Source organism: Oncorhynchus keta, chromosome 10 (assembly GCF_023373465.1).
Source record: "Oncorhynchus keta strain PuntledgeMale-10-30-2019 chromosome 10, Oket_V2, whole genome shotgun sequence".
NCBI classification, from domain to species: Eukaryota; Metazoa; Chordata; class Actinopteri; order Salmoniformes; family Salmonidae; genus Oncorhynchus; species Oncorhynchus keta.
Genome location: NC_068430.1, coordinates 59,277,140 through 59,301,782, shown reverse-complemented (window position 1 = coordinate 59,301,782; position 24,643 = coordinate 59,277,140). Strand labels below are relative to the sequence as shown.

Below are 24,643 nucleotides of genomic sequence, written 5' to 3'. Positions count from 1 at the left end.
AAACACATGGGAACACTGGGAAAACATAAATACCAGGTAGCGTACTTGAAAAGATCTCTCCATGTCATAAAGTGGTCCCTCTACTGATAGAAGGGTAAAAACAGATCACCAGTCAGATAAGTCAGGGTGTTATGGCAGATGGCCTGTTTGTTCTTTAACAAGGCCTCAGGTTATTTATTACACAAGCAGCTACCAACAGCTATATGTTTCAAATCAATGACTCAACATCAACCTTTTGCTGGCAGACAATGCCTGGCAAAAGGGAAAACAAAGCACTAAACAGGACATGGCTTTGTGTCCATTTACACCCAGTAAAAACATTCACTACATTTCGATAAATCTCACTCTTACTTTATAGTAAAGACGTGGTTGAAAACCTCAAGATCATACTTACTATTCTCAAAAGTCACGATTGCACTATATTTTACAGTAGTTTCCACGGGTATTTACCTGCTATTAACTAGGATTAAGGCCGGAATTCAATCCGATCACGCTTTGCCGACAATGCACCTTTAAAGGTAATTTCCGATTTAGCCGACATATGCAGCGTTTACTGTGAATGAGTCGCGAAAGCGGGAACATTGCCTTTAAAAGCTGCATTACTGACCAAGCACGATTGGATTTAATCCCAGCCTAGGTAAATGGTATTCTCTGGAATTTACTAATCAGAATTCAACAACTGAGGGCATAACAAAAGCTAACCTTCAATGTTATATTTCAGGGTATCATTCAAATGGGGTGTCAAGTTCAAATAGTCAGTCAGTGTAGCTTAATAGAGTAAATCAAACTTGTAAAGACCAGAACTACACTATTTTTCAACACTCAAGTTTGCCCCCTTCCCCACCCCAACCCAGCCCATTCAAAGACTCCTTCAGTTCCATGACTTTCTGTTGCCTTCGTTTTTTGTCTCCCCATAAAATATTTTCTTGCCAGCAGCAGAACAGACGGTCATTTAGAGGCCGACTGTGGTGGAAGCCGGGTTGGCAGGGCCCTGTTTGCAGACAAACGTAGTACTTCAGCACTCAAGTCCGTGTGGTGGTAGTCCAGCTCATTGGGGCGGAGAAGTAGCTACAGTCTTGTACAGAAGCGACTGGAGTGCATCTAATAACTTTTTTACACTATTGTGCCAACAAAATCAATACAATGTTAGATCGAATATCGTCTTTTCACACGGTCCTTTCCAGCACGGCTTTAGCAACTATGGAGGATGTGTAACCAAGCCAGCTCAAGCTTGTCAAAGCAAATTATTGACCTAAAAATCCCACTTCAAGGACCCAGATTAAACCTACTCCTGGATGAAAAGGATCAATGGAAAATCTCCATTTAAAAAGTGCTTTTAAGTACAGGAATAAGCTTCATCTGGCTGAGAGAAACCAGCCTTAAATGTATTAGATAAAACAGAAAAATACATGGGACCTGACAATGCACTTTCAATTTCTTTTTGGTTGATACAGCCACGGGACAGCTGTACAAAATTATTTGCTCAATGTTTTTTACAGATCATGTCTGTTTAAAAAAAGTCACTGGCACAATGACACCACACGGTTATGCTGAAAATATAACACATTTTTACGAACTATGAACCAGAGAGCTCTGCCTAAATAGCGTCCTATCCATGGGGTCTACTTGTACATCAAGCTGTCTCACGCTACATAAACAGGAGATAGGCTCCTGTCCTATGAGCAGTTCTGGCTCGAACAAGGTTACTACTTCCTCTTGCTAAAATCAAGGGTCGCGGTGATACAACCAATGGTAATCCTAGTCCCCTTACATTAAGTCTGACCTTTTCAGTTGAACGTTCTGTTCCTAGATCCTGTAGACTACACTTTGAGACCCTATCAACATTTGCTACAGTAGAAGTGTTGCACTAAAATTAGCATTATCAGCACACCAGGTCAATCCATAAATTCTGTAATATCTTCGCTCAATTTAGACAATAAATATTATGACGCATGCTGGCACTACATGACACAAGAATAGTAATCAATAAAGTTCACTCTGTGATGTTTTTATCAAGTCAGTCATCAATAACTGAGTAAAGCAAATAGACCAGAGGGTGAAAGTTCAAGTCTATCTCTCTGTCTTCCTTTTCATTCCGGCTGCTTTACAACATTGGACAAGGTTTCGGCAGTTAGTAATCTCTACACAAAGCTACATATTAACAAATGGCACATATTCATCCAGCCGTGTCCACGTAGTTGTTGTGGCCAGTTTATACCATTCAAATGAGAAAAACTGGACAAATTCTGACCATTGCTGTAAATGTAATGATATATTAATGAAAGGGGGACTTCTATATAACATATATAGAAGAGACACATTCAACAACACAATAGTGCATTCAGACACAATAGCTCATCGAGAGACTGAGTTAATGACTGATATTATCATGTGGCAAAGACCACATTCTCTTTGGGATGAGAGAATCCCCAACAAAGATGTCAACAAAAGTAATCTACACAAGGACGGCAGGACTATAAAACAATGTTACTATGATAACGGTTACATTACCATGTTCATTTCTCCTTTTTTTCTATTGCAGTCTAGCCTGGGGTTCATCATAACGAAAATATGAAAATGTATGTCAAAAATGTTTTTGGAAAATAAGTAATTTTGTAGTAAATGTGCTAAACAATAGTAAACAATATAACACAATGACATACTGTTCAACTAATAGTGATGCTATATAGCGTATATCCCTGTTTTGTAAAAAATAAAAATACATTTTTTTAAATAACACACAAGGCTCCTTCCTATACTAACTGTGTAAAAACATATTGTTAAGCGCTATAATTTCCTCAAATTTGACTCCTTGAAAGTGTATTTGCATGGGATGGCTGGACAAAACAACCACTCCCACCTTCCCTGTCCCCTCTCATGCTATTGTTGTCCTGACTACCCACTAAGAACTAGCATGCATGCCATTTATATAGCATCGTGGATTGTGTGTTTGTAGACAGAGGTCCTCCTTCAAAAACAGTTATTTACTATTTTAATGTCAACACTAAATTCCTATCCTCCAAAAAAGACACAGCCTTATAATCCAATCTGAAAGTCATCCTTACGCCAGATCATAGTGCTGCCATACTAAACGTGTCCTATCCACCACTGTCTTATAGGATTAAGACACCCAATTTGTTTTATTTTCTAAGAAGTAAAAGAACAACAACGAAATATAATGCTCTTCATCCAACTAATATTACCGTGATAAATTCAACACAGAGGATCCAGGATTCTCTCTCTGGACCTCGCCGTCTATCTGCTGACAGAGCATATAGCATAGCAACACCTATAAACAAAAGGCGACTGCAGTCTCCATCCTTCACTTACCTTGTAGCTGTTTAAAGCGCCCTTCTAACATGTTGTAGTTGAAAGCCACCTGAGCGGGGTAACCAGAGTCCGGGTCGGTGTATTGTACATCTTGCCCACCCAACTCCCAGTCCACTTCCATAGTTCCAAACGAAAACTGGGACCCGCTGAAAGAAAATACCCCCTCGGGAAAAAAAACACAAGCACTGCAAGGCGGAAAAACGGAGGGAAGTTAAGAAGGGATCCAATGGGCTTTTTTTTTTGCCTCCTACCGCCAACCTTGCTACACCGCAAGCTCCAAAAAAGAATCCAGTAAAAGTAAGGAAAGGAGGGAATGTTCTCAAGGACGAGACTCTTCCCAGAGCAGCCACTGAAGGACCAGGCGTGGAGAAGCAGGATCTGTGTCAGATAGGGGGCACAACATGCTTCTTCTTCTCTCTTGATTGTTCTGTCTTCCCTCTCAACCCATTCAAAAGCAGCCTCCACCCCACCCCCTCTCCCGCCCCCCCCCCCCTCTGTCAAAAGCAGCCTCCACCCCACCCCCCTCTCACGCCCCCCTCCCTCTGGTTGTGAGCTGCCCACCCATTCAGGGGTACAGGCCCCCCCAAAACAATCACTGCACCTCATCCTCAACTTGCAAACAATTAAGGAAGGAGAAGGAATAGGTGTCCAATAAAAAAAGAGAATGAAAGGGTTTTTCTCAAATACAGCACACCTTTCATAAGCCTGGGAGGAGGAGGGGATGGGTTTAAAGAGGGGAGGGGAACAGGAGTTTGTAATATCGTCAGTGGCTAGCCACTGCCTGGGAGCTCAGTGATGATGTCACCGCCTCATTTCCATGATGGCCCCAGCAGTGGGGAGAAAAAGGAAGGAGGTTGGGCCATATTAAGCCTGAAGAGAGGAGGGGCTAGAGGGAAGCTAGCCAGGATACAACCCCCCATTTCCCAGCATTGTTGTTCAGTTAGCGACAGAGGAAAAATCTAGCCATTCCAGAAATGTATAAACGCTGGTTTTAAATTATGTGAGCGACCAACGTCCTGTCAAAAAAGTGACCCAACAAACTTCCTGTTTCAGAGGAACTGAAAGCCTCCCCCTCTTTCTTCCTAATGGATGAATAGTCCCCATACTGGCACATGAATGGTTGCTTCCCAAACAAAGGAGGAGCACACTCAACCAGTTTCCACTATGCAGAACATCACAAAGCAAAAAGGATTCCGATTACAAATCAAACATAAATGGTCAATGTACCTCTGCGAACATTGCCAGGGCAAGGACAGACAGATTTCTCTCTAAGCAGAGACACCTTCTATAACAGTTAGTGTTTGATTCTTTGAGGCTTTGAAAGTAGGAGCTTAGTATAGCAACAGATAAGAGTTGGGTTAGGACTAAAGATGGCACTTTATCATTTGAAGATGAATCTATTTGTCAATCAAAAAATAAAATGACTCACAAATCATAAAGTCCAAAAGAGGTGGTCTTCACAGATAGATCCCTTAAACAATGTAAACTATGCTTGGGTCCCCATGTAAAAAAAAACACAATAAGGTCGCCTTTTGCATCTCCCCAATGGTCCAAATGTGGAATCCATACCATTTATGATATTATGGAGAGTAATGGCTATTGAACATTCCAAGATTTGAAAGACACATACACATTACCAGGCAACTCCTTTTTTCTATAGGTCTTATTTACAACTTAAGTCACCTATGCTGGCCTATGGTATCCCTCGGGAAACCCAACTACCGAACCATCTAATATTGGGATTTATAAAGAAATTATCTGGGCTTCCAAAATAACTGATCTCTATAATATACACTGGGTATACAACACATTAGGAACACCTGCTCTTTCAACAGCAGACTGACCAGGTGAATCCAGGTTAAAGCCATGGTCCTTTATTTATGTCACTTGTTAAATCCACTTCAAATCACTGTAGATGAAGGGGAGGAGACAGGTTAAAGAAGGATTGTTAAGCCTCGAGACAATTGAGACATGGATTGTGCATGTGTGCCATTCAGAGGGTAAATGGTCAAGACAAAAGATTTAAGTGCCTTTGAACGGGGTATGGTAGTAGATGCTAGGCACACCAGTTTGTGTCAAGAACTGCAATGCTGCTGGGTTTGTCATGCTCACAAAAAGGGGGAGGGTGCAACTCAATATTAGGAAGGTGTTCCTAATGTTTATTATACTCAGTGTATAAACCATCTTTGGAAAGTTCATATTCTGAGCTAGTCATTAAAAAAGTGTGGTCCACAGATATATATGAATCTGTACAACTCTTTAACTGGAACAGAATATGGAACTTGGCATCCTGTGATCCGAACCATCAATTTATACTATACATTTAAGTTTGTTCACAGACTGTATTTAACACCAAGGAAATGTTTTACGTTGGATTGAGACATGTTGGATTGGTGGGGTTGGGGGATGGGATGAGAGGTTGGGGGTGGAGGCTCACTTCTTTTTGTTTATTTTCCTTTACATACAACATTTGTTACCTTTTAACTCTGTAATATGATCATAATGATCAATACTTAGTATTTCCGTATATTTTTGAATGTTTTTTTTTCTTCTTCTTTTTGAGTGGCAGCCCACAGGTTAATATGATGTGAACTGAATACGAAATGATATGCAACCTTATGTTGTACCTGTACCCCACACCCCCAATAATAAAAAATAAAATAAAGTTAGTAAAGTCCAGATAATCCTAGTAAATACAACCAAATGAAATCCATACCATACAAGACTAGGCTCTGACCAAATGTTTTCTACAATGATTCCCCCTTGGATTTAGCCACTGACTCAACCATGTAACCTTATATTCATGGCAGTCTCAGGAGTTCTCTGCCGCAGAGTAGTTTTGCTACATAGCAGCACCATCAACAATATCCCATTTGTCCTCCTCCTGTTCATGAGAAAGCCTTGTGGCGAAGGAGGAGGCCACAGATATGCTGTCTTATACCTACTCCTCATCATGTTATGAATTCATGCTCATCTCAGTACCACGAGTCTTGCAAATCGAATCATTACGACAATGGACACAGGGAATGAGAAGAGGCCAGAAAGGACACTGCCTGCCTGCCTGCCTGCCTGCCTGCCTGCCTGCCTGCCTGCCTGCCTGCCTGCCTGCCTGCCCAACCTTAGACGTATATCCTTAGATGTAGATCCCAGTAGTTGATGTGCTTGGGCAGTTTGATTCAGGAACACTAGAATTCCCATAATATAAATGTGATTATTATGTGTTAAATAATATTACATTTGTTGTGTCACAATAAAGCATAAGGGAGTGGTAAAGAAAACATATTGAACAAATATACAATGGGTAAAAACACATGATGAATATGCATTCCTAGTTGTACAGAGCCAAAATAAATATGTGAACTGTAAATGGAACGAACGAGACATTAAAGACTTCCTTGTTTTGGTCACAAGGTATCCACAAGGCCATACCCTGCCTAAGGGCTCTTCTTCCACAGCCTCCCTATTCTTCCATAACCTCTTGATTACAAGCCTTTTCATCTCGACTTGTAACGCACGGTTTTAAGTCAGATTCTTAGTCAAGAAAAATACACACGTCCTTCCACATGACTCACCTCATAGGAATGTGTATGAAACAGAGAAAGGAAATAGGGTGGTGACATTGGGTTTTGGGTTTCTGGGTGGGTTTGTGTGATGGTCAACCTCTGTGATAATCAGACAAATTGAAAATACCAAAAACTTGAGAGTGAAATCTCTTTAAAATGTCAAATTGAGTTGTTCATAAAAATGACACAGTCATCCATTCCTTTTCCTTGTGGCAAATTTAATGTAGATATGCTTTTATTTTAGGTGGATGTGAAACAATAGGGCCTTCACTGAGCTCATGAAGTAGCCTCTTCTCAAAAGTTTTACATGATGCTACAAAGAATGAGGTCAGAACAATTCATGGAGAATGGCCAAGCCCACAGATTTGCAGTGAGTGGAAAATGTATGCACCAAAATGAACATTGCTTCACTGACTTACCTTGAAATAGCAGATCTGTATGCAGGTCTCCTATCTTAATTTGATCACTCCGTTGTCGCAGAGAAGCAGGGTCAAATTAAGATAGTGTGTGTGTGTGTGTGTGTGTGTGTGTGTGTGTGTGTGTGTGTGTGTGTGTGTGTGTGTGTGTGTGTGTGTGTGTGTGTGTGTGTGTGTGAAGAGAAGCTGCTGCTTTCGCAACAGCTAATGGGAATCTTAACAGAATACAAAATACCAAATAATTTACCCACAATCCACTGCTTTACACTTCCCCATGTGTTCCCATCAGTTAATCTACGTGTCAAATCAATAATTAAAATAAAGAGCCTCACTTAAGATGTGTAGATTCCATTCTGGCTTCAGAGTAATACTTTACATTAAGTTGCTCTTATACCTGTGTAGTAACCCTGCAATTACTACAGTCACAACATTGTTGTTTCAAAATAATTGTGTAACATGTTAATACCTTAGTAATTGCATAGAAATGAAGAGCTTGTCAAACAGAGCATGAAAAGGGTGGGACTTAAGTCGGGGAGAGCTCAATTTTATGCAAATGTCCGGCGATGTGGTAGCGTGGTTGATCAATCAAAGCCTACTATAGCTTCTAGCCCCTACTGGATTGGCTGTTGATACCTAGCACTACCTAGCATGCTGTCGGCATGCTAGCACCCAAATGGTAAGCAACTCTGGGAGAAGCTAGTGTTGCTAGGTGAAGCAATGCTTGCTTGTGGACATTGGTCATAATAGGTGAGTTTGAAAGCTTACCAACAAAAGAACTTAAGGAAAAATACTTTAACGTACTACTTATGTCGTTTTTTGGGGTATCTGTACTTTACTTTACTATTTATATATTTTTGACAACTTTTATTTTTACTTCACGACAAAATAATGTACTTTTTACATTTTCCTTGATAGTCAAAAGTAGTTGTTACATGATGAATGCTTAGCAGGACAGGAAAATTGTCCAATTCACGCACTTATCAATTGAACACATGGTCATCCTCTGATCTGACAGACTCACTAAATATAAATGCATAATTTGTAAATTATGTCTTGGGTGTCGGAATATAACCGTACATTTTAAAAACAAGAAACTGGTGCCATATTTTTATTTTATCTTTATTTAACCAGGCAAGTCAGTTAAGAACATATTCTTATTTTCAATGACGGCCTGAGAACAGGTTAACTGCCTGTTCAGGGGCAGAACGACAGATTTGTACCTTGTCAGCTCGGGGGTTTGAACTCGCAACCTTCCGGTTACTAGTCCAATGCTCTAACCACTAGGCTACCCTGCCGCCCCTGCTTTGCTTAATAGAAGGAATTTGAAATTAAATGTACTTTTACTTTCGATACTTAATATTTTAGCAATTACATTTACTTTTGATACTTATATTTAGAACCAAATAATTTTAGATTTACTACTCAAGTAGTGTTTTACTGGATGACTTTCAATTTTACATGAGTAACTTTCAATATTTTAAAGTCAATTTAGTACTTTTTCCACTACTGTTGAACTCCCTGAAATTGGAAGGTAGGAAGATCGATCCCCAGCTGAGTCATACCAAAGACTACATTTAAAAAAAAATAATGATGCCTCTCTGCTTGGCACTTAGAATTATAGCTTTAAGGATTGGGTGTAAGGCCTTGCAACAGACTAGCATCCTGTCCAGGGGGTATACTTTTAAATCAAGCTGTCTCACGCTACTGGACCAAGAGATATATGTACTCTTCTGGCTCGGACAAGGCTTAATTGTCCAAGGCTTACTTAGGGTTTAATTGCCGGGAACGGGGCTAGTGAGATTTCCTGAGATTTCCCACCCAAACCCATTCTTCTTTCCTGGGGCAAACAATGTTGAGAAACCGTTAAATTATAATAAATATTTATGCCTTTATGCCTAAGGAAAACATTCCTTAGGCTACTTGCATGGCTTCTATACATCGAATTGCCTACTATGACATTTCGACGTAGTTACGGTAGACAATGTCCAATCTCAATCTCCCTTTCACATTCAAATCTCCACTAATGTGTGGCACTGGCAGAGGCTCAAATATAAACTGTTGTTAATCACAAAACGGCTGATACACTGTGACCACAAAAGCGCTCAAGGAAATAAACATTTCCAATAAAAAAAATGCACAATCTTACGTTAAGAAAAGAGGGCGTACGATTGGCTACTGGTCAGATTCGCAGACAATTGATCAACTGCGCTATCCAATGTGCTGAATCTCCGCTAGCCTGTGACAGTCACCACAACAAGTGGGTTATCAGGAAGTATAAACAGCCACAACCTTCTCAAATTCCCCCGATAGCAGGTGCAACGGGAGATAAAAGTGAGATAAACGGGAGATAAAAGGGGTCAACACGCTGCCTGACATCTTTCAGTGAAAGGTAGGCATAAACTAATGTCATTTTCACTAGACCTCATAATATTTTACCAATCGGACTGCGCTTCATAGGCCTAGGCTACCTTAAAACTAAGCTACAATGATTCTCTACACTATACTAGCTTATTTTGTCACAAACTGAAATCAGGCGAACTATTAGAGTTTTAGCAACCAGGAAATGGCGGGAGCGATTTCTGCATATTGCATCTTTAACAGAGTATGTTGGCTGCTTGTGTGGGCGTGTGTGTGTGTGGGGGCAGGGGTGGTTACAGAGTTACCAAGCCACTGAGAATGTAATGATGTCCCTTCCTGTTTGAGTCATACGGGGCGAAATGATTCTCAGATGCAACACCGTTACTGTAAACATCAAGCGGGCCCTCTTCAATCAAATGTCTTGAATTCATATCACTTCATTCTCATTTTACAAAGTTTTATTTAAGAACAAAGTTTAATAGCAGAATTACCCGTTTTTGATTCAACCTAGGGCGCCTGGTTACTAGGTTGGATTTGAAGGGCCTCTAGTAGGTACATGTTCATGCAGCCATTGAAGACACTCTTGACTGCAGCAAGTGGAGTTGGGTGAGAGGCGTATGCTCCACTGGGCAGGAATGCAGGAAAACACAGTCATGTGAGAAGCAGGATGCTCATCGGAATGCCAAGGGCTTTTTTTTTAGTTCTCAAAACAGCTTGCGGTCTCCGGCCAGCAAGAAGAGAAACCAAGGAACACTTTCTATTTTTGATCATTTTTTCTCTCTTGTCAAAACATTTTGCTCAATTGCAGGGTTGGCTGCTGGTTCTGCGCAGGCATTTACCTAATGAATCTCTCTCTGTTCCAGTAAGCCTAGGTGACTTTGCTGTGGGGATTTTGTATCTAATCTCTCATTTAAAACAGCTCAATGATAGAAAGTCACAACAATTCTACTATTACCAAATGTCATGTCAATCCACCAACAATAATTGCACCAAATTAGAATTTCTTATTTTCTCAGTTTAATTTCTCAACACACATTGATCTATATACAAATGAATGATGTGGTTGCCGGGCAGTTTCAAAGAGGTTTCTTCCCTATCTTCCTGTATCTGTCTGCCAACATCTACCTTGAGCTTTTGCTTTGCCTGCCTGGAGTGCCAGGTGGGTGGGGTTTGCACTTTTGCCATCATTTTTATTGGTTTCATTGCATCAGGCAAGCACAGCTCCACTATTATGAATAGTATTTCAACCGAAGTCCAAGTGTACATCATCATACGACCATTGTTTTTCTATGAGATGAAGTGAATGCAATGCCAACAACAGGGGTTATCCTTCTTGGCACTAACTCCTCTCCTCTCTGCCTCACTCACCTGCCAGGGCCTTGATGCGCGAACGCTCAAACAGGCGAGCTGAGCTGTTCTCGTTGTCCCACTCATCATCCCAGCGGTTGTTGACCGTGTCGCTGCTGCTGTACTGCTGCGTGATCTCCATGTGCTCATATTCCGCGGCCACTGTCGTCATCCTGACCTTTCACCTTTGACCTTTTCACCGATTATACTTCCTCATCAGTGGCTTCTGATGAAGCCCTGCAAACACAGACAGAGAGAGAGACATGTTCACATACATGCTACATTCAGTTAGAACAGCAGGGCTGTATTAGGTTGAGGGTGAAGTTGCCCCTAGATGCTGATCTTGGGTCAGTTTAGCATGTTCCCCTTTATAATCGGTTGGGGGAGGGAAAGCTGATTCTAGTTCTGTGCCTGGGGTACACTTCACTGAGAAGTGGAATTACATATTGTAGATGGCGTTCCAAGTCGTCTTTATGCAGTCATGCTGTGCATCGCGGAAGATTGCTGTATCATATTAATGTGGTTGTGAGATCTGATCATATGTGCAGCATGACGGCAGAAAAGATGACCTGGAATGCAACCATTGTATAAGGGCAGAACTATGGGGATATTTTCAATAAGATTTCAGCCCGATGTATCACGCTATACTTTCGATTGGCTGCCTAAACATGGTTCATAGGTAGACAAAAAGCAATAGTACACAATGTCTATCTCTGGGTTTAATCACATTTTCCAAATATGTCAAGGATTTAAACCCAATTTTAGATATGTGAAAAGTGAGAAACTGAATGACAATGGCATTTTGTCATAATAGAAATTACATTCATTATAGGGAAATGGAGACAACAGTGTTTCCCCACTCAAAGTGAATTAGCCAACAATGTTTTGCTGCTGCCTAAGGACAAACTAATCAAGACACACAGTGCCATCTTCTGGTAAAACCCGAGACTCACTTCTACAGATCGTTTTCTATCAAATATACCACAATCATTCAGGGTAGCCCTTTTCCTGCAGTCAATGACCAAAAGCACTCTCTTTGACCTCATGGGTGGAATGTTATTCAAATGTTTTGTTATATTTCAGTTTTCTGTGATGTATATAAAGTTGATGGCAGCATTAGTTTCAAAATGATGACATTCCCATTGTTAAATATAGCTACCCTGGAAGTCCAGAGTGCTTTATTTGAAATAAATGTATTGATACCGAATGGTATCATGTTCAAATTGATCAGAAATACAGTGTAGACATTGTTAATGTTGTAAATGGCTATTGTAGCTAGAAACGGCAGCTTTTTTTATGGAATATCTATGGGCCCATTATCAGCAACCATCACTCCTGTGTTCCAATGGAACGTTGTGTTAGCTACTCCAAGTTTATAATTTTAAAAGGCTAATTGATCATTAGAAAACCATTTTTCAGTTATGTTAGCACAGCTAAAAACTGTTGTTCTGATTAAAGAAGCAATAAAACAGGCCTTCTTTAGACTAGTTGAGTATCTGGGTTAGATTACAGGCTCAAAATGTCCAGAAACAAAGCACTTTCTTCTGAAACTCGTCAGTCTATTCTATGTGAGATATTGCCAAGAAACTGAAGATCTCATTCAACGCTGTGTACTACTCCAGTCACATAACAGCACAAACTGTCTATAACCAGAATAGAGGAATGGGAGGCCCCGGTGCACAATTGAGCATAATTGCAAAAAGGTTTTCTAATGATCAATTAGTCTTTTAAAATTATAAACTTGGATCAGCTAACACAACATGCCATTTGAACATAGGAGTGATGGTTGCAGATAAATGGGCCTCTGTACGCCTATGTAGATATTCCATTAAAAATGAGCCATTTCCAGCTACAATAATCATTTACAACATTAACAATGTCTACACTGTATTTCTGATCAATTTGATGTTATTTTAATGGACAAATGTGTAAGTCAGCACTACGGCTAGACGGGGTCGTTCATGGAGCTAACAACTGAACTACAACCTGAGATTGTGTCTTACGTGCAAAACTTGTTTTACGAACACTCGTGTATGTACAGTGCATTCGGAAAGCATTCAGAACCCTTCACTTTTTCCACATTTTGTTACGTTACAGCCTTATTCTAAAATGTATTAAATAATATAATTAATCATCAATCTACAATACCATAATGACAAAAGTTTAGACATTTGTATTAATGTATTAAAAATAAAAACTGAAATCTTATTCATAAGTATTCAGAAGCTTTGCAAACCTGTCATCAAGGCAAAGGATTGCTATTTGAAGAATCTCAAATATAAAATATATTTTGATTTGTTTAAAACCTTTTAGGTTTTATGATGGTGAAAACCAAAGGACCAATTCCATATTCCAATTCCATATGCATTATTTCATATGTTTATGTATTCAGTATTATTCTACAATGTAGAAAATAGTTTAAAAAATTAAGAAAAACACTTGAATTGGTAGGGTTTCTAAAACTTTTGACCAGCTTAATGAGGTAGTCATGACATAGGCAACTGGAATGTGCCTTGTAAAAAGTTAATTTGTGGAATTTCTTTCCTTCTTAATGCGTTTGAGACAATCAGTTGGTTTGTGACAAGGTAGGGGTGGTATACAGAATATAGCCCTATTTGGTTAAAAAAAGGCCAAGTCCATATTATGGCAAGAACAGCTCAAATAAGCATTGAGAAACGTCAGTCTATCGTTACTTTAAGACATGAAGGTCAGTCAATCAGGAAAATGTCAAGAACTTTGAAAGTTTCTTCAAGTGCAGTTGCAAAAACCATCAAGCACTATGATGAAACTGGCACTCATGAGGACTGTCACAGGAAAGGAAGAGCCAGAGTTCCTCTGCTGCTGAGGATACGTTCATTAGAGTTAACTGCAGCTCAGATTGCAGCCCAAATAAATGCTTCACAGAGTTCAAGTAACAGACACATCTCAAGATCAACTGTTCAGAGGAGACTGCGTGAATTATGCCTTCATGGTCAAATTGCTACAAAGAAACCACTCCTTAAGGACACCAATAAGAAGAAGAGACTTGCTTGGGCAAAGAAACATGAGCAATGGACATTCGACTGGTGGAAATCTGTCCTATGGTTGAATCCAAATTTAAACATTTTGGTTCCAACCCCCATGTCTTTGTGAGATGCAGAGAAGGTGAACAGATGATCTCTGCATGAAGCATAGATGAAGCATGGAGGATGAGGAGGAGGAGGTGTGATGGAGTGGGGGTTCTTTGCTGGTGACACTGTCAGTGTTTTATTTAGAATTCAAGGCACACTTAACCAGCATGACTATCACAGCATTCGGCAGCAATATGACATCCCATCTGGTTTGCGCTTAGTGGGACTTTCATTTGTTTTTCAACAGGACAATGACCCAAAACACACCCCCAGGCTGTGCAAGGGCTATTTGACCAAGGAGAGTGATAGAGTGCTGCATCAGATGACCTGACCTCAACCTAATTCAGATGGTTTGGGATGAGTTGGACCGCAGAGTGAAGGAAAGCAGACAAAAAGTGCTCAGCATATGTGGGAACTCCTTCAAGACTGTTGGAAAATCATTCCTCATGAAGCTGGTTGAGAGAATGCCAAAAGTGTGCAAAGCTATCATCGAGGCAAATGGTGGCTACTTTAAAGAATCTCAAATATAAAATATATTTTGATTTGTTTAACACTTTTTTGGTTACTACATGATTCCATGTGTTATTTCATAGTTTTGATATCTTCACTATTATGCTACAATGTAGAAAATAGTAATAATAAAGAAAAACCCTTGAATGAGTAGGTGTATCAAAACTTTTGACTGGTACTGTATATAATACATAACCTAATAATACTCCCAATCAGATGCTTACGAAAATAGGCCTCATTCCCTACAATAAAGAATAATAAAGAATAAAATAAAGAAAGAGAGATGGAGGGCGTCATCGTTGGCGTTGTCATTATCACAGCTCCTACAGTTGATGGAAGCCGCAGTGTACATACAGTACATACTTTATTTCCCTAACCAGAGGCCTCCACAGTGACTACAGCTGCCTTTTACCCACTTCGCCACTTAGCAGACAATTCTAAGTGCATATGATCATTAGCAGAAACTGCAACCAAAGGGCTCTCCACTTCCTGTAAACATTAGTAGTTGTCTATAGATTGCCTCAGCCTTTTCCTCCTCCTCTGATACTTTGTGTATCCCCCTCTATCCCTCCCCTGTCTAGGCATGAGTCCCAAATGGCACCCTTTTTCCTTTTCCCTAGTGCCCTATGGGCCCTGCTCAAAGTAGTCCACTATAAAGGGAATAGAGTGTCATTTGTGACGTAGCCTAGCGTAGCCTAGGGTGCAGGTTGACATGTATTGTCATGAGTCTTGTCCTGGATGCGGAACTGAGCGATTTCGGCTAGATATGCTAGCCGCAAAGTCAAAATGAGCTATATTGTAAATATTACAGAAAACTAAAATTGGCTTTTTGGTCTTCATTTAAGGTTAGGGTTAGGCGTTTGCAGTGTGGTTAAGGTAAGGGTTAGGTTTAAAATCAGATTTTATGACTTTGTAGATGTACCAGCTAGTGCTGACACTGCAGAGCTGCTTGCATAACATGAAAAATGCTAACCTGCTCCTAAGACTGCCAAGCCATTACCGCCAAAGAGTATTCAACTCAACCAATTTCATTAGCTGGTTACCAACACAGCTAATGTCTATATTTGACTAGTTATCTGAACATACACATTCTCAAGTTCTCAGTCTTTGTTTGGTAAAAAATAATTCAAATATAGTCCGGGATCTTAAGAATTTACAAATCCATAGCATATTGTACGAATTGGAATTCGTAACATACCATGAACATTTTTTTAAATGCAGGACGTAACATATAATACGGCATAGATGAGGTAGAACACAATTGTGCAAAATCTTCAGGGACCCGTTTTGGCACATGATCACAACATTCAAAACTACTGGCTGAAATTATGCAAAAGCATTACTTTACGGCAATCATTGATAATACTTCTGCTCAACTGCTCTGTACTGATCGTTTATGTCTTCTTTAATAAAAAATGTCCATCCGTATTATTATATATATATTTTTCACTTTTACCCATTTTTCTCTCAAATTGGTAGTTACAGTTTTGTCCCATCACTGCAACTACCGTACGGACTCGAGAGTAGCTAAGGTGGAGAGCCATGCGTCAAACACCAAACACGACCCAGCCAAGCCGCACTGCTTCTTGACACACTGCTAGCTTAACCAGGAAGCCAGCAACACCAATGTGTCGGAGGAAACACCGTACAACTGGCGACCGAAAGTCAGCTTGCAGGAACCCGGCCCGCCACAAGGAGTCACTAGAGCGCGACGGGACAAGGACATCCTGGCCGGCCAAACCCTCCCATAACCAGGACGACGCTGGGCCAATTGTGCACCGGCTCATGGGTCTTCCAGTCATGGCCAGCTGTGACACAGCCTGGTATCGAACCCGGGTCTGTAGTGCGCCACTCGGGAGGCCCCCATCCATATTCTAAATACAAAATAAATGTTCTGTTTTGATGGAATGATTCAAGTGGGGATACATTTTAATCATCATAAGAAGTCCTAGGATTCAGAAAATAAGTTAATTAGCAATTATGCATTAGTGATCTTAACATTTACTGGATGTAAGAGGAGATATCAGCCCTCGAGGAAATGGAGGAGGAGATGGGACGGTATGGAGCTCTTCAAATGGCCTTCGTGTTAATGTCCTGAAAGGAAAGCAGAGCTAATAAGGGTCCTCTGGGGCTAGAACAACTCTAATGGAACAGGTAACATGAGCCCTCCAAACACTCCCTAACCCTGTGGAAAAATCCCATGAAGATATAAAAACAGACATCCGTCAAACCTAAAGTATGGCAAATGTGAGTTTAGGTCAAAGGTCAGTCATCAGGTCAGGTCAGACTGTAAGGGGTCAGGTAGTAGATTTAGGTTCATCTATTCATTCCTTGTAAGAAATACCTTAGGAATTTGAATTTGAATGTTGTTAAAATTATGTTATTTCTAGTGTGTTCTTATGCCAAATACTTACTGGTTTTCTTAAATTCCTTCGTGTGTGTACTGATTTTTCCTGCAAGTCGACATGTACTCCCTGCTTGCAATATAGCGTACATTTCACTATAGACCTTTCCATCTACTAATTTCAGAGAGGAATAACATGAAACTACCCACTCTGCAAAAACTGGTTGAACCAATGTTTCCATGTCATTTAAAAAAGAGTCAATGTGATACCATTGAATCAACATGGAAAACTGATTGGATTTGCAAAAAGTCATCAACGTAAGGGAATTTCGTCTTTTTTTCAGCCAACTTTAAATCCAATGACATGGTGACACGTTTTGTTGAATTCACATTAGTTGACAACCAAATGTAAATCAAAAAGAGATGTTGAACTGACATCTGTGCCCAGTGGGTAGCCATCCTTTCTCTCTAAGAAACACTACAAAGCCCTACCATACAACCACTAGGTGTCCTCCTCTTCCAAAGGCTCTCACAACTGCTAGAATTATCAAGTCTGGCTCAGTACCCCCTTCCCTCTCCTTCTCTCCCCTCCCCTATGACACATTGCTTATATGCAGCTGTTGGGTCATTTAATTTCTACTATGGTCCATCACAACAGAATCCCTAGATCGCCTACAAAAGCCCTAAATGGCATTGGACCCTCCAACCTGTCAGATCTACGAAACGTCCTTTTTCCTCCCACACACCACGCCTTTGGAACTCCCTTCCCGACAATCTCAGGGCTGCTCAAACCTATGGGATACTTAAAGCAGGCCTTTAGACTCATTGGACTATTGGCTGGCATTTCTGTTCGATATATTATAATTTTTCACCCCACAGCCCTTTCATTCGGAGTAGGGTGAAGTTGTCCCTAGACGCTGATTATTTGTCAGGCGGGTTAGGATTGGGTAAAGGAAACTAATCCTAGCCTGTACCTAGGGGAAACTTCACCCCACAGCCCTTTCATCACACTAAATCTAGGGTTTGTTTAGGATAGGTGAGTAATATCATCTCTACACATCACATTTCTATGAGCAACAGTTTGAACATTTCACCTTCTTGAATACACTCCAGGTTACGAATTATGGCAAAGCAGTCCAGTTCAGCGGTTAAGAATGTTGGTCCAGTAACCGAAAGGTCGCTAGTTTTAATCCCCAAGCTGACTACGGGAATTATCTGTCAATGTGCCATTTAGTAAGTTGCTCTGGATAAGTTGCTCTGGTTAAGAGTATCTGCTAAATGACTCAACTATAAATGTAATGATATTTCACTCGCAGACACAATTTCACCCACTAGGGAACTGAGATCCACATTGATCTGAGATGGTGCAATCATAGAATATCAACCAGCATTTTGTCTCTTCAAATGGCAACATTTTAACAATTTATTTTTACAGACAGTCATGTTTACTTCACAGAATGAGAGCAGGCTACTAGAGATACATTCCAGTTACAAGGCACCTCCATTGATGGAATACATGCTATTTACATACATTCCAAAAAAACTGAGGCTATGGGGTATATTCAGAATCTGAATGTCCAATCCTGCCTCCTCCCCCAAGAAAAAGTATCATGATATTGACACCCTATTCAGATGGTATGAAAATCCAGTAAATGTAGATGTGGGTTTCTCCAATGATATGTCATGTTTCACATGGTATGTATTGTGGATGTCCATCATCCATTTCGTATGGTATGTTATGAATAACAATTCATATGATATGTTATGAATGGCAATTTGTCCAATATGTTACGAATTAGCTAAAGTTATGATATGTTTACGAATTCCAATTTGTTGTGGATAACGTTAGCTAGGTGCCTAACATTAGCTCAGCTAGGGGTTAGGGGTTAAGGTTAGGGTTAGGGTTAATCCTTATGAGTCTAAACCTGGGGATGGTGGGGGGGATTCTACTAAGATAACATATGGAAAGAATTGTTTTAAGATGGTCATACCAAGGATCATTTAACTATTTGATTTTGAATGTTAGGTATTTCTGATGAAACATTTAATTTGGCCTTACTGCTATTAGCCCATAGATATGCATTGAATGGCAGATTCAGACATGGAAAAACAGATATATTAGAGTGTAGCCCAAACTGTTCGGACGCTTACAGACGTTTTCACGAGAAAACCAATTTTCGGGATGTCTCCTGTTCTGACAATCACCGCTGTAGCTCGGCCACCTTCCACCGCAGATGCAGAAAGCCACTATTGGATTGAGACGCAGCCCATGCAAAAAAAAAATAAAACAGAAGGATTTTGATGGGGATTTATTTCATCATGCTAATTAGATTTCCCACGGGGGCACGGACATCGACTGTAGGGGGTTAAAGGGTTTTAAGGTTAGTGTTAGGGTAATTTAACAAGCTAAGTCGTTGCAAAGTAGCTAAAAAGTAGTAAGTAGTTGCAAAGTTGCTAATTAGCTAAAAGTTGTCCTTGGTTAGATTTGAACGCGCAACCTTTATGTTGCTAGACGTTCACGTTATATTACGCCCACTCATCCATCGCAACCAACCACCCTACATTTGGTTTTGCCTTAAGTAACCTTCTGTCTTATGTAACCATACCAAACTCATTTGAGTGTCACGGATTTACATTTACTATACTACATCTAGTCTATGAGACCAGGCTGCTTCCACCCCCTCACTCTGAGCAATAACAGAAATTGCAACAGCTTGGATACTAGTAGCTTGGCAAATCACCATGGAGCGCTATATACCCAGAAACCTTTGTGCTATCTAACAGTTGGCTGTTGTGTGGACCCGTTCACTCTGAAGCTATCATTTTACCATCTATTCTCCACAATGTCCATCATGTAAAGCTGTATGGACAAGAGGGGAATGATGGCCATACTATCCTGATATAGCAACCGTCTGGCATAATTTGTTTCAGTAATTTTCTTGCATTCTACATCAGCTCACCATGACAGTGCTGTGTGTTTCTAAACTAGGGCTAAGCCGAGGGTATGCATGTTTAAAATCTACATGGCAATCACACAATGATGATTTCCTTTGCAAGCAGGACATTCTAGAGCAGACAATATGGACACTTTCCCCCTTTTTCAATGTATAAAGCCAGACAATCCTTGTTACATCACACTTCCCAAACACACACGCAACAAAATCTGATTTTGTATCTCCACACACCCACACAGATGCTGCTCTACACCTCGCATCGCATACTGGTGCTACGGATACGGATTGCATCTATTGTTACTACCTCTGTTTAAAGCGACAGGAGAGACATCATGCCACTCAAGTCTTTGTGCATTCAAACATGTATGCTATCCAAGGCATGTAGTTTTGCAGCTGACCATATTACTGTACGACTGGCTTTTTGTAACGCATCACTAGCATACCAGGCAATCGTATTTTGGGAGGGTCTCCTACTAACTGGACACACATGCATGGAATGTGTGTTAGCGCAAGTGCTTGCTACAGCTGTGCTACAGCTTTTTAGCATGATACACATAGAACAAGGCCCTACAGAAGGCACTCATTTATATTCTACTGCGTATGTGCTGAAAGAGATACAATTGCTCAGAGTCAGATTTGAAACTAGATAGTTTCTAAATTGTGTAGAATTGTGCAAAAACAAGGCACATTATGTGAATTCCAGATGATGATATTGGGCTTTGGTTGAAGGGAGGCTTGGGGAGTCCCCATAATAGTGACTCACTCAGCCCTGAATCCTCATTTACTTTGACATCCGCCTGCGTAACTCAATTGTTTGAGTGCAAATCTTCTAGTGACATTAATGTATGAAAGCATGTGCATCACATGCTAAGATTATGAAGGAAGACATCCAAGCCTTCCAATCAGATCTTTGTCACCGGCCTCCCTCAGCCCCATTAGCTGACCGTATCTCCTCCAACATTATAATATTTACAGTCGATGCTATACTATGCTAATCCCTTTCTCAAGTGAGTTTGTTGACATATACCATGTCCAGAAAACACACATTAAAAAAATTTTTACATTTTTTTATTTTCATATGAGCTACATGAATGTTACGATCCATTCTTAAAAGGGTGATCTTTTTTAAAAATAAATTGTACTTGTCTGCAGTTTCTACTGACATGCATCCTTAAATAATAAACCAACATTAATCTGAGAAAATTAATCTGAGAAATGTCTTGCTACAACAGCTGCAAGATGTTCAGTTTTCAGTTTCAAATGTGCTAATGGCTATCCAGTATACTGTCGGTAAAGGCACACATCCAAAGCTCTTATTATTATGTAATGTTCAGCTATTTGCAAGATGAAAGACAAAGCTAGTGGGATAACAAAGAGTATGGACAACAGTTGTGCAGGGTTGAGAACCAAACCTATTTTTTGAACTGAGAAATACCTTTGTGCATCACCATTTTACAGTAACTAAACAATATATTTAAACATGTGTTCTGTGTCCCAACTGGGGCATAGGCTAGGTCTCTTCTGACAAGTGAGATTCTATGTAGTCATTTCACCAATTGATAGTCATATATACAAGGAAAGGATTAGGACACAGTCTATACCAGGGGTGGGCACACTTTTTGGCTCGAGGGCCACATCAGGACGAAAATAATAAACGGTGGGCCACACAGATTTTCTGGGGGAAAGATTTTTTTGCTAAAATCAATTTGCGGCCCAGAAAAAGGGCAGTTATTTGAAAATATATAGGTCCATTATAATTTCTACATACTTCCTATCTAGTTTTAAATATTCAAGTGTGGCCTGGAGTCCCAAAACAATAATTCCCCCATCTCCAAAAAAACATACTCAAACCTCCCATGTGCCTGATTGAATGGGCATGCAGACCGGATCTGGCCTGTGAGCCATATTTGCCCACCCCTGATCTATACGCATCTCCAGAGTCTAAAACTATCCTCTGCTGCTTGCCTCCCAGCACTGATCAGAAAGAACTGGCAAGATGCAAGCATATGATCTACTACGATTGAGCCAGATTGCCTTCACCTGTCCTCTTTTGGATTGGTACAGATAAAGTAGAGGAGAAGAGGTGTGGAGGCCACTGTAGACTATTGAGATGCAAGTATCTTACTGTGATCTAATCAGACGAACCAGCCTCTGACAGCCAGTAATCAGTACTCTGTCTTTTCTTATGCATCAATGTCATGCTCTTAAAATGTCACACATGCCAGACAATTATGACTTCATTTCCTGAAGACAAAACCTCTGGAAAATGTTAGCTGTTTTTTCTCCATTGGTCCTAGACGCTATGATATGGATGTGTCTCTCTTCACATGCAGACGAGCCCCAAAGTGAGAATACAGATGTAGTTGTTGCCTAAAGTGGCATGTAATTGACTTAAATGTCCCCAACCTAACTGTCTTCAATCAAGTGAATGAACCTGTTCTTCTGGCCCATCTACAGAGCATTCATAAAGTATTCAGACCCCTTCACTTTTCACACATTTTTGTCACAGACTTATTCTAAAATTGTTTTTTTTTTAATCCTCATCAATCTACACACAATACCCCATAATAACAAAGCGAAAACAAGTTTTTAGAAATACTTTATTTACGTAAATATTCAGACCATTTGCTATGAGACTTGCAATTTAGCTCAGGTGAATCCTGTTTCCATTGGTCATCTTTGAGATGTTTCTACAACTTGATTGGAGTCCACCTGTGGTAAATTTAATTGATTGGACATGATTTGGAAAGGTACACCTGTCTATTATATAAGGTCCCACAGTTGACTGTGCATGTCAGAGCAAATACCAAGCCATGAGGTTGAAGGAATTGTCAGTAGAGCTCTGAGACAGGATTATTTCGACGCACAGATCTGGGGAAGGGTACCAAAAAATGTCTGCAGCATTGAAGGCCCCCAAGAACACATTGGCTTCCATCATTCTTAAATGGAAGAAGATTGGAACCACCAAGACTCTTCCTAGAGCTGGCCACCTGGCCAAACTGAGCAATTGGGGGCGAAGGGCCTTGGTCAGGGAGGTGACCAAGAATCTGATGGTCACTCTGACAGAGCTCCAGAGTTCCTCTGTGGAGATGGGAGAGACTTCCAGAAGAACAACCATCTGTGCATCATTCCACCAATCAGGCCTTTATGGTAGAGTGGCCAGATGGAAGCCACTCCTCAGTAAAAGGCACATGACAGCCTGCTTGGAGTTTGCCAAAAGTCACCTAAAGGACTCTAAGACGATGAGAAACAAGATTGTCTGGTCTGATGAAACCAAGATTGAACTCTTTGGCCTGAATGTCATGCGTCACGTCTGGAGGAAACCAGACACTGCTCATTACCTGGCCAATATCATCTCTACGGTTTTTCAGTGGCAGGGACTGGGAGACAAGTCCAGATTGAGGGAAAGATGAACGGATCAACGTATAGAGAGATCCTTGATGAAAACCTGTTTTTGCTTTGTCATTATTGGGTATTTTGTGTAGATTGATGACTGAGAAAATTATTGAATCCATTTTAGATTAAGGCTATAACGTAACAAAATGTGTGAAAAGAAAGGTGTCTGAATACTTTCCGAATACACTGTATCTCAGTAACAAAACAGATACAAGAATAATGGGTTCTGCTTTATTTTACTGTTGACTTGTATTTATATTATACAAACGACCTGCTAAAATGGTAATTATCTAAAAATGGCCTAATTATTACTTTTCAGTTTCTGTGATGTAAATACTATCTGAAATACAAATGTCAAATACAGTATTTCCCATTAAATGAAATGAAAACAAAGATCAAAGATTTACTGAAAAAAGAAAACACTCCTGGGTATAACAAATGATATCTTTATCAGCCAGTGGAATGAAACAATATGTACCACTTATCCCTATAAGAGTAGAGAACCACTGAGATCAGATAGTGGTGTGGGAAGAGACCAGGGAGAGAGAATCACCATCTTCCTCTGGGTTGTAGCATTATTGGCCAGAGGAGGTGATAGCCACATTCCAGAGAGAGGTCTAAGGCCGGGGCCAGTAACAGATGACTGATAACGTTGTTTTGTTACCAATACTTTAATTAGGTGATAAGTATACATTGTCACATATTACACACAAATGATATAATCTGATCCCTAACTGGATTGTGGTCCCAAACTGGACACAAAGGGGTGCACATCTTGTTTTTGGCCCAACACACCGCTGATTCAAAAGATCAAATGACCGAATTTGGGAAACCCTGGGTTAGATTGTCTGCACCAAGATTGGTTGGGGATCAATCCTTGGCCGAGTCATACCAAAGACTAAACATGGGACCTAATGCCTTTCTGCTTGGCACTCAGCATTAAAGGGATAGTCGGTGATTTTTGCAATGAGATGTATCTGCGTGCAGTTTGAAGGAAGTTGCTAACTAGCATTTCCTCAATTGCTAACTAGCATTAGCACAATGACTGGAAAAGTCTACAGGAACAGCTAGCAAACTATCACTAACTTCTTTCATACTGGACGCAGATACATAAAAACAGTATCCACGAGTTGATCTCACTCTGGGGAAGTAGATAAAATTCTCTGTGTGTGAACTATTTCTTTAACACGATGGATTGGGGGTAAAGCCTTGCGACAGACTAGCATCCTGTCCAGCAGGTGTACCTGTACATCAAGCTGCCGCACGCAGTAGAAACAGGAGGAAGGCTCCTGCCCCTATGGGCCGTTCTGGCTCA

The 24,643-nt window shown here is 40.4% G+C and overlaps 1 protein-coding gene across 3 annotated transcripts in view; it reads right to left on the bottom strand.

Annotated features, from left to right (window-relative positions):
* LOC118389383 (spectrin beta chain, non-erythrocytic 1-like) overlaps positions 1-24,643 on the bottom strand; it is an 87,125-nt gene that overhangs the window by 57,342 nt on the left and 5,140 nt on the right. Inside the window, exons 2-3 of one of the 3 annotated variants that reach the window (XM_052527405.1) lie at positions 11,036-11,251; positions 3,331-3,420 (exon numbers count right to left, since the gene is read on the bottom strand). In XM_052527405.1, coding sequence (XP_052383365.1) covers positions 3,331-3,420; positions 11,036-11,186 — 241 coding nt within the window. In that variant the 5' untranslated portion in view covers positions 11,187-11,251. Of the gene's footprint in view, positions 1-3,330; positions 3,771-11,035; positions 11,252-24,643 lie in introns of those variants that run through there. The other 2 variants (XM_052527403.1, XM_052527404.1) reach the window with 2 other exon arrangements.